We start from the raw sequence: 13976 nt of genomic DNA, 5'->3' as shown, positions 1-13976 counted from the left end.
TGGTCCCCCTAGAAGTAGTCAGTAGACACTCAGAGGTTTCAGGCACCACAGGTTGAGGAAACCTGCTTTGGACAGAGCAGAACAAGGGGCTACAAAAACAAACATTTTTGGACAAGTATTTTAGAGTGACATAAAAAATGCTAATGACTGAGCTTATGGTTGTCCTTCCATCCTCTGTGGAACTCCTTGACCCAGTGAGATGTACTGCCCCATCAGAGAAAACACAAAAGTCATAGTGTCAGTTGTTATTCACTGAAATAACGCAGTGCCCACTAGAACAAACTGCACTGTGCACTTCAAGACACCCTGGAAAAACAGAATGGAGGATAGTTTAGCCCAGCCTAAGTCCTTACCATATCCCACACAAAGTTGGCCAGCCAGTAGATAACAGGCTTCACACCACTGATGAACTGCAAGTGTTTAGCCTTGCTGACACGCTCCTGAATAAGGAAAACCACAAAGCTGGCAGGAACAAAGGACATGGCAAAGATCACACAGATGGACACAAGGACATCCACAGAGGTGGTCATCCTGGATAAAAAAAGGAAGAAAGCAAATTGTTTGTATGCTGGTACTGGCTCCTTTGAGATGAAATGAGGCAGCTCATGCAGGGCAAGGCAGAAATTATTTCTTCTTCTGCTATCAATAGTCTGTCCTTATACTCAGAATCCTGAGTAATGAATTACCATGCAAGATTCTCTTAACTGCACAGGTCTTCTCCAGCCATATAACAGAGGGAACATACACAGTCTGTTGGCATCTCAAGCACAGCATCACAACCTGCAGACTGGTTAATAACTTCAGCATAATAGACTGCTTTCTGCTTTCCTTATTACCACCACTTTGTTTCCCACATAATCCATTTCCTGGGGTTGTTGGGGTTTGTCATTTTTTGGTGTTGGTTCAAAGCTGACAAGTATCTGCCCATTATCTGCCACTGTTTTATGGATTGAAGGATATATATGCACACAGATTATGAGTTTTGATGATGATTATAGCGAGAGTGGACTAGTCAATGCCTCAGTGAAATTAACCCTGCGCATTACTGTGTGCCCCCTAGCTTGAGACAGTGGGCAAGACTCAACAGGATCTATTGGAGGTTCCTAGTCAAATGGTGAGGATGAAAGAATGACCATATTTATGGTGAGACACCTTTCTGAGGGTGGCTGAGAGGGATTTCCTAGAGTCGCAGAAGGTTTGATTCCTGAAAAGGACTGGTTCTTAAAAACTGCAGGTTCCAGGGGCTCAAGGACAGAGAAAGTTTGTACATAAGTGCTGTTCAACAGCAAGTTCTCAGCAGCACATGTTGCCACCTCCCCAGACCAGAGAAAATAAGGCCTGTGTGTTAACAGCCTAAATGGCAGAGGCCACTGACTGTCCACCAGTAGGTCCAAAACCTCCCATGTTGCCTGTTTTCAGCCATCAGCAATGAGCCCAAACCCATCCATAGTCATGTCACAACTTACAGAGCTACTTCAGACAGCTGCTGCTTGGTGAGGTTGAGTGGGTGATTGAAGGCAGTGATCCCATAAGCACTGGGATTTTCACCCTGCTGGAGGTTGGCCCGAAGGATTGCATTGTTGATCACATTCAGGAAGGATGCAATGGCATGCCAGCCCTTGTTGTTAAACCACACCTACAAGACACCACATCAGCATCAAAGGCACCAGGTACATCAGCTACCCAAAAGCTTCCTAAGTCCTTCAGAACATCCCTTCCTCTGTTGAGGGCATATTTCTTTCCATATCACTCCAGCTAGCTTGCTCAGGGGCAGAACACACAGTTTAATCAACAATCACAAGAGGCTCCTGGAAGCGATCACTGATTCAGCACTGAACTCTTTTGGCATTCAGGCCTAGACTCCAAAGGAGAAACAGATTTTGAGAAGTCCACATAAAACTACAGGCTACATTTACTCCACTAGCAAATACAGAGAACTCTGGTCTAGAAAGTTTTCCAAGACAAACTGCTATGACTCCAAGTTACCAGAGCTTCAAATAGCAGACACAGAAACAAGGATTGGCTGATTTACCTTCACATTGTTCTTTGTATCCAGGCCTTTCATGAAATTTGATAAACTGTTGAGAAATCGATCCCCAGAACTCCCCTGCAAACAGCAAAGAGACAGTTACTTCCCCTCTAAGAATGTCTCTATTCATGCCCTGGTCTAGCAGAGACTACACAATGTTTTTCACAGCTCTGACAGCTTTCTGCCAATTCAACAGCCTCTACCCACCAAACTGGAGGTGGTAAGAAGGCTGAGTAACTGTGGTTTCCCTTTGTCCTTTCCTTTCTGTAGTCTCACTGGTAAGATGGGTCATCTTATGCCTGTTTTTTTCCCAGCAAAACTTATTAACCAAAGTTGCATGCAACCTTCAGAAACATTGCAGGATGCAGGCTGGCAGACTCGGAGGAGAACAGTGGCCCAAATTTGTTCTGAGCCAGGGCAGACTCAGCACAGGAAGGTTTAGCTGAGGTTTTGAAGATGGCAACAACCACTTCTTAATTCCACAAGACAGCCCACCCTGTCCTGCCATAAAACATTCAGATGTCTGCAATCCCCACTGGCTTGCAACTGGTGCTGGGCAGAAGCCACATCAGCAACATGGGCTGGGCAAGCTTTAGTTGAGTATGTCTCCAAGACTTCTGCTACTCCCAGACAACAGCCTGGGAGATCTCAGCTCAGAGGTAGTGGGGAGAAGTGAGTGGACACAGCTAACATACACATGCTCCTCATTTTATGGCTTCCAAGTCATCTCCCAAGGAAAAAGACTCCGTATTTAGTGCATCCTGGGCTTATGGGGGACAACAGCTCACCTGTGCCAGCTCCAAAATTTTCTTCACCTGTTTAATGGCATCAGTGACTTCATGACCGGGAGGAAGCACGAGAGAACTGCTGGCTCCCAAGGAAAAGCCACCATACCTGAAAGTTCAGATAGAAAGTGATGCTATGACATGACATGATGCTGACAGACCTCCACAAAATGCTACTCCTTATCTCTCTCCACATCCATGTCTCCTCTTCCTGCAGTACACTGAAAACTACCATCTCCACTCTTACATGAAGGGATGACTTTTATTTTCCTACATGGCTGCTTAGCCATGAAGTCCTCTACTCTTTGTTTCTAAGGTTAAACACTCATATCATGAGTGCTCAGTGTGCTGCCCAAAGGCAGCTATTCTCTGCTGCCGGCAAAGCAGGATGTCTCCCTACTGCCCCTGCTTGGAAGAATAGCACCTCACAGAATAGAGTACCAGCACACTGGTCATGCAAATCTTTTCAAAACTGCTCTCTCCATAAGACAGACATGCTATCCAGTGCTCTGGGGTTGTCCCAGTTTATCCTTAAACATCTTCCTCCAATATCTGGCAGTTAAGAGTCCTACAACACAAACTGCAAAGCACAGTGGATGTGTCCTGCTAAATACTATGTTCAAGGTTTAGTGGACATACACAAGCTAAGGAAAATGCAGTAACTCACCTGAACTCATTCACCCAGATTTTATTCTTTAAGCTGCAGAGAGAAAAGAGTTGATATATAATACATGGAACCAGAGGAGAGAGACCTAAAAAAGCTGCAAGCACATGCCTGGGAAAAGAGTGCAATAGCCTCTGACATCTGATATAGCTCCCATCATTCCTCTTCTGGGCTTCCCCCATAATCTGCCTCTGAGGGTCAGCACACAGAACCACCCACAAAGCAGAAACATCATTGAGCTGAGGATCAGGGCTATCTGAGGACCTGAGGGGATTTGGCTCACTACTGAAGAATTTGGGCTGCCCAGGCTTATTTGCCTGATCTGTGCATCACCCGCAGAGCAAGCAGTGCTTGTCAGGGAGGGAAGGGGGAGTGTTCAACAGCTACCTTTTCCCAATGTGTTTGTCAGGGAGGGAAGGGGGAGTGTTCAACAGCTACCTTTTGCCAATGTGTTTGTCAGGGAGGGAAGGGGGAGTGTTCAATAGCTACCTTTTCCCAATGATCTGTGCATAGGTCTTCACTAGGTAGTCTGATATATTGCGGCCTGTCAGATTCTGGAGGATGTCAGCTGTGTCTTGCTCACGCTGGTGTCACCAGTGAAAACACAGATAAATGCTCATTAGAAAACACAGGTGCTCAGTAAAATAAATCTTGTATAATGCTGCATGCAAGAATCACACCTAGCCACTTTGCTCCTCACGAGCATTCCTCCCTGCAGTACCACTGTGCCCCTCCTACCTGTGGGGGTGGCAGGCCACCTGCACCAGGGGGGCACACAGGCAGCATCTTCTTGATCTTCTCACTGCTACACTCACAAGATGGGGAAGGATTCTCCATGCTCCAGTTGCCTTTCAGGAAGATATCCAGCACTGACTCTGGGACTGAAGCAGTGGTCCATTCCTTCTGCCCCACAGTGCAAGGAGTGTCCCTGTGTTTGGAAAAAGGCAAGAAAAAAAGCAGTTTTTAAGATAAATATGATGGCCTTTGCTTACAAGAGATTTAAAGATCAAACTCCACAGTCCCCAGCAGAGTCAATTTCTCAAATGAGCTTGACCTCACAGAGACAAACAGCTCAGAGCAACAGATCAGACTCTGCAGCTTTTAGCAGATCCCACTGCCAAAGACACTGGGGCAGGCCAACACTGTAGGGCCAGACACTCCCCTCTTTGCATTATAACTAAATGCTTTGTTTCAGTGAGTCCTGGCAGGCACACTGTCCAGAGTTCAGGGAGCAACTGGAGAATGTGCTTAGTCACATGATTTAGTTAAAAGTAGTTCTCCAAGGAACAGATAGTTGGACTTGATTCTCATGGGTCTCTTCCAACTTGAGATATCCTGTGATTTTAAGATCACAGCAGACAATCTTCTTGGATAACTCCTTGGATGTATGTCTGCCTTTGGGCATCAAAACACTGCTCTTTCTCAAAGTAGCAGTGGGCAGCTTTTTCCCCATGGCCCATTGGTGGAATAGCTCAGCTTTCATGCCTGTTATGAAGGATGCAGCTTACTTTCCACCGCTGACCATTATATCAGACACCTTGTCTCCCTCCCCATCATCCTGTGAACATGAGCTGCAGATCTTCTGGACACACCATCTTGGACTCAGAGTGTGAACATCTTCTACATTCACAGACTAGATCTTCAGCGACTTGCTCAAGGTTGTGCACCAAGTCAGGTTAGGAAACAATAAATGCCTGTCTGGCTCCCCACCCCTTCTGCTGGTGTTTGTGGGGAGCTAACTCAGGTTTACAATGCAGCTGGAAACAAAGGATTGTGTGGTGGGAATAGCGACAGTCAACAACATAAATAGGTCCTTTACCATGTTCAGGACCAAACAGTAACTTGAGTCATTTGCTCTCCCCTTTCCATCTCTATCAGCAAGGAGTTGCACTCAAACCTCAACTTCCTCACCAGACTGAGGGCTGGCAACTTTTAAAAAAGTTCTGAGCAGAAAAGCTGAATGTAATTACAACTCTTTCGGCTTAAATCCTGCTCTGGCCACGCATTACCACAATTTCCAAAAGTCAGCTAGAGCTACCAGGGATGTGTGTCCTGTTCCCAGACCAGAGTTCTACTTACGGGATGGAATGTCCCTGCATACAGCGTGTCCCAAACCCTGGCTTATCAAGAAGGGCATCCAAAAGCTTGTGAGTGCCTGCATCTTCTGGAGCATCGTTGCTATGGGAACCGCAGAAAAACACTATCAGTCAGAGTGGTAACCAGCACACAGCAAAAGAAGCAACAGAGCAAGGCCAAGAGCAGAGTGAAAGGATGTGGGCGGGGATTTGCCCTTGAAGAATGCTTGGCCTAAGAGCACACACACATTCCAAGTCTTTGTACACAGTATTATTAGGAGAGTCATAGCACCATTCAGAAATGGATATAGCCTTGCCTGTTAGAGCTGGCATTTAAAGGTCGAAGAAAAAAATACCAAAACTCTCTTTTAAAACGTGCTTCTGAGATAAGCACAAAACCCAAAAGGACCTGTTAAAGAACTCAGTAACTCAAGTTTGTGAAGAATATAATTTATAGGCCACACAAAACATACCTAATAAAAGTGTACTGCTCATCATACATCCAGGGTTGTAATTCCAGGCTGGGGTACTTCCCAAAGGGAGGAACAATCAGGCTGAACATGAGAGCAATACACACAAAGACAGCTGGCAGCACAATCTGAAATTGTAAGGAAAAAACACGTCCTTTTAATAAACAAATGTTTCCAGAGGCATCAGGAAGTACATATAGCTCACTTATTGGATCAAAACATTTTCAAAGTTTCCCAGGAATATCTTTGCTATGTACACCACAACAGTGCTAGAAACCAATGCAAATCTATCTTGTGTTCAATCAGGGAATTCACTTCAGCTGCAAATGTTGCTTCCAAGGGCAAAATTACACTTGCAGTGCAAGAATACTGTAATGACATTGGTTTATCATGCAACACCTTTCACTTGCACAGGCAAGTGCTTCACTTCTGCCCCCATGTGCAGCGAAGGCTAATTTTGGTTATCTGCATTCCCTTGAGGTTTTTAGCCTACCATCAACTCAGACTACAACACACAGGCCAGAGCTGTCCCTGATGAGGGACTTTGCTCATGTTGGAGGCTCTCACCTGGGCAAAAAAGCCCTTCCGGCTTCTCTTGGCAATGAGCATCCTCTTCCACAATAGAGCCATGAACTGCTGCTGGGTCAGCTTCCAGCCCTTCATTTGGTAGGAGCCTTTCCCATCCATGCCACTGAGAAGGTCTGTCTCTCTGGATTCTGCTAGCAAGAAGAAATTACCATTATTCAAAAGTTCAGAGATGCTGTCAGTGCTGGAAACACAAGGTGATGGCTGGAGCAGCCACTCACATCTGCCAAAAAAAAAGTGCAGAATCAGGAGAAATAACTAGATAAATTTACATGAATGTGTTTTCTCCCTTCTCTCTGAGCTTTGAATGGGAGAACTGAGCAGGCTGTGCATCCTGCACTGTCCACTATTTCTAAAGGCAAATACATCACCACTCCTTTTGGCAGACTCAAGCCTTAAGATCCACAGTACCTATAATATGAAAGAGCATCCAGAGAAAGAAAACAGGCTTGAACTCTAGCAATACCTGGATCTATGTCTGAGTCATTAGGATCAAATGCATCATCTTCTGTAAAGGGACGAAGGCAGCTCTGTCTGTCTCCAAACACACGTCTGTTCCTTCTGGCTGGCAATGTGCCATCTGAAAATGATGCAGTTATGGTTATCTGAACTGCTTCAGTTAATCTCCAGCTAGCCACAGAAAAAACAAAGCAATATAATTTTCATTTTGCATGTCTTCCATTTGCAAACTGAAGAGTTGATCTGGAGTGACTTCAGTGCAGGTAAAAACAAAACCAAGACTCATTCTGCAATGGGTCATGTTTTATGCACCATACTTTCTGTGATGTCCCAGAAACTTCTTCTAGTTGCACTTGCCACCTTTTTAGTTTTTCTCTCAGGAGAGCAGGCTGCTCTCATCATAAGAAACTCTCACTTTCCACATGAAAGTCATACATAGTCACGTCACTACAAGTGCAATGTGCTGTTATAAGCACTCAGCACAGTGATCTGCTCTCAGAAAGGGAAAGTAATTTGGGCGTTACTCTGGTCTGATGCGTCAGGAGTTCTTCAGAGCAGACAACAGTGTCAGTCAAGTAATTTGCAATATACTCAAACAACAAAAACTCTTCACTATCACAAAATAAATATACTACCAACTGAGTCAATTGACCATTACAGCACATAAAGGCATGCATTAAATACACTAAACCCAGCTACTTCAGGTCATTAAAAATACTAGGAAAGAAGAGCTTCAGTTCAGTCTCAATCAGGCTCTGTCACACCTTAGTATGTGTCACTTCTGTAGGGGACAACTACACCTACCCGAGGTTTCTGCATCCACACCACTATCATCAGCCACTTTCAGGAAGATCTGAAAAGGAATGATAACTGTCAATGAAAATCAAAGGAGGAGAGATATTGTGGGTACTGCTTCAGAAGATGCTGTGTGAGACTGGCAGGTGCAATGAAGGAACTGAGGATACTGAGTTTATCCTCTGCATGATAGTGACATTGACTTTGTGGCTTCTGTCCAGTTTCAGACTGTCAGACTGCTACCAGCTGTGCCCCCTTTCCAATATGAGTTCGTAGGCCATCTTTCATAGGCCACATGAGCTCTTTTCTGTGTCTCAGAAAGAGACCTAGTAACTAAACTTGTGAATCTCATATTTCCCCATGTCTAACAGCTCTTGCTTGAATAGGCACCTTCATGGAGCTTGACCCATGGACTCTCCTAAACCAGACATAACTCTTTTTTCAAATTGCAGATAACAACCAAGGTCTTCACAGCTCTGAAGGACCTAGATGGCAACATCAGTAAGTGACAAAACCACTCTTTCATCTTCCGTAATCATTCTTTTAAAATAAACAAATAAAGATCCTACACAGAGATAATGTGCATGATACTTTTGTGATAAAAAAGAGAGACTTGGCAGCTGGATCAGTCACATAGAACAAACCCTGAAACCATAAAAAAATCCCTGACAAGGGCATATGTCTAAATTGTTTACATAATGTATGTATACAGTACTGAAATGTATGTTTTCAGTTAAATGCAACACAAAGCATGCCTAAAAATAACACAGATATTAGAAGCCAAATCAGGGGCCAACCTACAATGATATCTCAGCAAAGTGCAGATGAGCACACAGGACCTGTCCTTGCCTGTTTGTACCACATTTCGGTTTTTAATGCACACCTCTGTGAGCACACTCTTACACAAGGCAGAAGACAATCCATTTTGGAGAGGAACGCAAAGCTGTTCTGTCAATTTTTACAGGAAGCAATAAGGCTTAATCTCATTCTTAATTATGTCATGATTCCTTCTGCCTAGTTTAAGACAAACAGGAATCAGCAGCTCACTAACCTCCTCCAGAGTAGTTTCCGAGATGCCATAGCTGGAAATGCCAAGATCAGAAAGACGGTCATCAATTTCATGGAACAGCTCCACAAAAGCTCCCTCTTTAGCGGCTTTGTATGGCAAGACATAGGTTAATTCATGACCTATGTCCTCCACCAGTCTTGCCTCGGGAACATGTTTTGTAATGAGATTTGAAATTGCAGACACATCTAGAAAAAACAAATGTAAAAGATAGTTCTGTTCTGGTTACATTCATAATGTGGAAAAAAGAGCTCAGCCTTAAAAATCCTGCCAGAAAAGGAGGACAAATAGCACATCTCTGGAAAGAAGCTAATTTCCATGAAGTGTCATTTCTTTTTAATTTAACACAAGACTGGATAAAAGCCTGGACCAAAGCTTGGCTATACTTCTTATGTGCAGAACTTGGGAGAGCTTGTACATGGGACTGGAAGACCTGCAAATAAATCACTAATGTACAGCTCACCAACATTATATACTGCCAACAGGCCACACAACTACATAATATTTGCTTATTATATCTCAGGACAGCTTGAATTCAAAATGGCTCACTCAAGAAATGCATTCCAATATTTAAAATACCATCACTGTGAATTTAATAATTTTCCCAAGACTGTAGCTACCTTGGAGCAACAAGGTTAAGTCAGCTGTCCAAGGCGAGCCACAGAGCAAAGTCAACTGGAATTCAATCTTAAATTTTTTTCCAAGCCTCACCTATTGTCAATGTGTCACTTTCATGGTCACTGCCAAGGCCAGCATCAGAGCTGCTCTGGGAGACACTGTCATCCTGGTCACAAAAGAGAAGACAAACATTATTTCCTGCTGTTTATTCAAAATGGGGCCTACCAGATGCTGCATACTAATAAGTCCAACCAGATGCTGCAGATGGTGACACAGCACTGCAAAGGCTAAACCAGAAGTAGGATGATGGGTACAGAAGTGAGTGTTAACAAAAGTATACTTCACTTATTTTGTGTATCTCTGATCAGCTGGAGACCACTGTCACTGAAAGAAACCATAATGGGGATGTAAGTCCCACACAACAGTTTAATTAGATATGGTCTGGCACAGTATCCGCCGGACAAGTAACACTTCTTTCAAAGAACAAGGGATTTTCCTTTGAGACATTGAGACATAGAAAATCTTAACTGCTGCTTCCAAAAAGCCTAAGATTTCATGAAGAAAGAATAAACATGAGCATAAAAGGCCAGCTCTACCTTTTTCAGATAGGAAACTGTGCTGCTGCTGTTTCGGCAGGAGCTCAGAGAGGAATCCACGTCCTTTTTGACCAGGGTCAAATAATAGCCTGTTCCCAGCTGGTTCTTCAGGAAGAGAGAAGAGCCAACACAGCAGAGCTTGCCATGAGAAATTATAGCAATCCGGTCCCCCAGAATGTCTGCCTCATCCATGTGGTGCGTGGAGAGAATGATAGTGCGACCTGAAAGAGAGCAAGGAAGATGTGGCTGCCAAGTCAAACAAACCTGTTTGTTTGCTGCCACACCAAAGCCACAATCACCTGCACCTTGCCATGAAGTTGGATGGGAGGTTGATGCCACAATTTTGGGCCCTTTGAACAAGGCCAAGAGTATGGAGAAGATTCACAACTTCTGTCATGGGTTTATTCTCCCCCTTCTCTGCTGGCTTTAGTCACACTCAGCAAAGACAGGTTTAATTTCATGTCTGCAAGGCTGGTTGCATGGGGCAGAAGAGGACACCGCTGAACAGCAAGGTTAATTTTCTGACTTTAGCTGCCCTCAGTCATAATCCAGTAAAAAAATTTGTTCATGAACTCTGACATGAATAGGAGGAGAAAGATATATGAGAAATCTGAGCATCCTTGTCCTGCATGGTCTCTGTTCATTCCTTGGCGCAGGCAACAATAAATTTGCAAAGACATATTGCTATTTTGAGAACAGTCCAGAATCAGATTGATTTTCTTTTGCCTCCCACAATACATTTATTAAGAGTAAAGATGACATACCTTGCCGATACTTCAGAAGCAGTTCCCATATTCCTCTGCGAGAATAAGGATCCACCCCAGCTGTAGGCTCATCCAGAATGACAACTTTGGAGCCACCAACAAAAGCTAAGGCAACAGAGAGCTTCCTCTGCATGCCACCTGTCAGGCACAAGAAGAAAGAAGTGTTCAGGCTGATGCAGAGATGAGGTGAACAGCAGTACTTGCAGTATGAAGGATAATGAGCTCTCTGAAAGAAAGCAGACTGAGGAGAAAAGGTACTGCTGCTGTTTCAGGCATTCAGGGTCCTACCACTTTCTGGACAGTGGATAATTCATCTGGATAGTCACTCCTCAGTGGAGTCTAACTCTCCTACTGCAGGGAACCACACCTTGCACACCCACAGTGAACTATACTGTCTCAGCACCAGGGGTAGCAAATTGCCAGCTTGGAAGCCTAAGCATATTTGGGGATCTGGAACACAGGTCTCCAGATCCTGAGCTGCAGAAATAAGTCCCCATGAGACTCCCCTTCCATGAAAGTGTTCCAGAGGCAAAAACAAGGAATTATATTGCATTCCTCAATACTAAAGTCAACCATGGTCATCTGCTCTCCCTCCCCGAAGTCAAATGTGCAGTCTGTACTGATACTTGAGTAAGACAAAGGCATGTCAGTCCCTCTAGTATCTGGTACAGACTGACACAGGAATTCTGCCCCTACTGGACAAAGGAGAAGGGCACTCCAGGTCACCAACTGAAGGGGCAGAAGTCAGTATAAGGAATGCATGTATGATCCGCAAACAGCAAGAGACTTTGTAGACTATGGTCCAAGCTACCCTCATGTAAACTCATAAACCCCAAATATATGAATAAGCTTTGGACAACACAAATGTAGCTGAACTGTGTCATGATGGAAAAAAATACACAATACTCAGAGAAAGTGAGAGACTTGTTATGGCCATTGGATAGCTTGAGAATGGGCAAGATTGTGATGTTTAATAAGATAGACTAATTAGGTACTTAATAAATAAGTCACTTCCTTAAATGCTTAATTTTATAGTAGTCTATATATAATTGCAGCATTCCATCAGGGTCCGTAACACAGCCTCTGCAAAAGCCAGTGGAGTGTTTCTGAGGCTGAGAAATGTAGAAGATCTGAACCTACCAGAGAGCTTGCTTGTCCTAGCTTTCAGTTTGTGAGGCAAACCAACATCTGTTGCCATCTGATCCATCTCCTCTTTCACCTTCTTTTCTGGCAGCCCTTTGAGTCGAGCATAGAACCAGATGTGCTCCTCCACAGTCAGCCTAGAGAACAAATGTAGCCTCAGGGCAGAGTTGAAAGCACCATACTGGGATTCGTCCCTTTTATTAGCATTACTGCAGGCATTTCTGTTTCCTCAGGAAAACATCTTTTAAGGCTGAGGTTTCGGGAAGGAGCCACAGACTGAGTGCACTCAGTTTGAGCCGGACTTCAGGGTGCGGCTCTATTCAGCACCCATGTAAATACTCTTTTTTTAAGGGTGCTTGACAGGACCACAAACAACCTAAATCAGCAGGCACCAGGGATACACTTGGCCTAGCTGAGTGGAGTACATTATTAACAGACATGAAAGATGAAAGTGTAAGCTCTTGCTGGTCATTCCCAGGCACTTGGGAATGTGCTAATAAACAGAATGTTCCTGTACCAATCCCACACACTCCACTGTCTCACACCGTGCGCACACAGAAAAAGGACTGTCTAAGCCAAAAGCACACTGCTGTATGCTACAGAACCCAAACATCTGTTAGATACCATCAGTCCTACATATCCCAGGTGATACTCACAAGTCAAACAGCACATTGTGTTGTGGACATACACCCAGGTTCTGCCTGATGGTGCTAAGCTCAGAGCGGATATCTTTGCCCAGGATGAAGGCTGTACCCGAAGTTGGGGGAAACAAGCCAGTCAAAATGGACCTGAAAGAAAAATAGAATAGATCAGCAGGTTCCACCACTAGGAAATAGTGGAAGGCTGAATTAAGAGTAGGTGGAAACCCTGGGGAATCCCATATCTAGAAAGTAGCCTGATAAACATCTCACTAATGGATTTTAAATAAACCAAACCACAAATCAGCTCCAGTGGTGATCAAAGAACACCCACATAGCTGCTTGAAGGAAAGATTTTCTTTTTCGTCTAAAAGCTTCTTGTTCTTTCAGTACCAACTTGCTTTCTTTCACTGGTAAGTCAGAATCACAAATGGCATTACTACAAAATGCCACCTACCGATTCATTTGACCCAGCCTCAACCTGAACCTCCTGTGGTTCCAGTCCCCTGTATCTGTAAGGCAGCAGCGCAACTAGACTAAATCAGCAGAGGCATTCTAGTCTGCACCAGCTTGCACGCTCCAGTTCTATGGCTACCTCTACTGTATGGATAGGAGTTGCAGTATTCAGTCACTTTCCTACTGTCTGAAACCATTATTTTGTTCTTACATGGTAGTGGTTTTCCCTGCTCCATTATGTCCCAGAAAGGAGGTGATTTGTCCTTCATAGAAGTTGAGTGTGAGACCATCTACAGCAACTTTCTTGCCATCACGGTAAACTTTGACCAGGTTCTGGATGGAAACACCAAGACTCAGATGCACTGGCTCTTCTTCCTTGCAGACTGAAAGAAAACACAAAGTAGAGAGATCTGATAGGTTTTAACAGAAATTGCATAGGAATTTTAATAGACATCATATTGCCCTAAGCCTGTGAAGGAATGAGCTATATGAAGACTGGCCACTTTATTCCTCAGAGAGAGGAATCTTCAGCAAAGTTGTCATTTAGCTATTGTCTCTCTCCTGAGCTAATTTGGGAGTTGGAGACCTCCAGTTTTATTAAGGTCACCAAAAATACAAGGCCTTCTCAATTCTATGAGCCTGGAGTACCCAGCTGCAGTCAGGCAGGCAAAGTACCTTGAGTTTATCCAGATGCACCCACTTGATCAGCATAGCCAAAGAGTGATAACAAAAGGGTGACCAATTTCACCTATCCATGCCAGTACAGCTCCTGCGGTCCTTGGACTATCATTTCAGAAAAAGGCAGACCTTAATACTTCACTTTCAAAAGGCTG

The 13976-nt window shown here is 44.1% G+C and overlaps 1 protein-coding gene across 3 annotated transcripts in view; it reads right to left on the bottom strand.

Annotated features, from left to right (window-relative positions):
• ABCA1 (ATP binding cassette subfamily A member 1) overlaps window positions 1–13976 on the bottom strand; it is a 91931-nt gene that overhangs the window by 9948 nt on the left and 68007 nt on the right. For 2 of the 3 annotated variants that reach the window (XM_063180747.1, XM_063180748.1), the window contains exons 19-37: window positions 13355–13526; window positions 12706–12837; window positions 12047–12186; window positions 10907–11044; window positions 10143–10363; window positions 9640–9712; window positions 8914–9116; window positions 7872–7920; window positions 7075–7188; window positions 6591–6742; window positions 6027–6151; window positions 5558–5656; window positions 4217–4406; window positions 3968–4062; window positions 3482–3514; window positions 2818–2923; window positions 2033–2107; window positions 1467–1636; window positions 354–531 (exon numbers count right to left, since the gene is read on the bottom strand). In XM_063180747.1, coding sequence (XP_063036817.1) covers window positions 354–531; window positions 1467–1636; window positions 2033–2107; window positions 2818–2923; window positions 3482–3514; window positions 3968–4062; window positions 4217–4406; window positions 5558–5656; window positions 6027–6151; window positions 6591–6742; window positions 7075–7188; window positions 7872–7920; window positions 8914–9116; window positions 9640–9712; window positions 10143–10363; window positions 10907–11044; window positions 12047–12186; window positions 12706–12837; window positions 13355–13526 — 2465 coding nt within the window. The remainder of the gene's footprint in view (window positions 1–353; window positions 532–1466; window positions 1637–2032; window positions 2108–2817; window positions 2924–3481; window positions 3515–3967; window positions 4063–4216; window positions 4407–5557; window positions 5657–6026; window positions 6152–6590; window positions 6743–7074; window positions 7189–7871; window positions 7921–8913; window positions 9117–9639; window positions 9713–10142; window positions 10364–10906; window positions 11045–12046; window positions 12187–12705; window positions 12838–13354; window positions 13527–13976) is intronic. The other variant, XM_063180750.1, reaches the window with a different exon arrangement.

The sequence above is a fragment of the Melospiza melodia genome, chromosome Z (genome assembly GCF_035770615.1).
Source record: "Melospiza melodia melodia isolate bMelMel2 chromosome Z, bMelMel2.pri, whole genome shotgun sequence".
Lineage (NCBI taxonomy): Eukaryota > Metazoa > Chordata > Aves > Passeriformes > Passerellidae > Melospiza > Melospiza melodia.
This window is presented reverse-complemented; position numbering and strand designations above follow the sequence as displayed.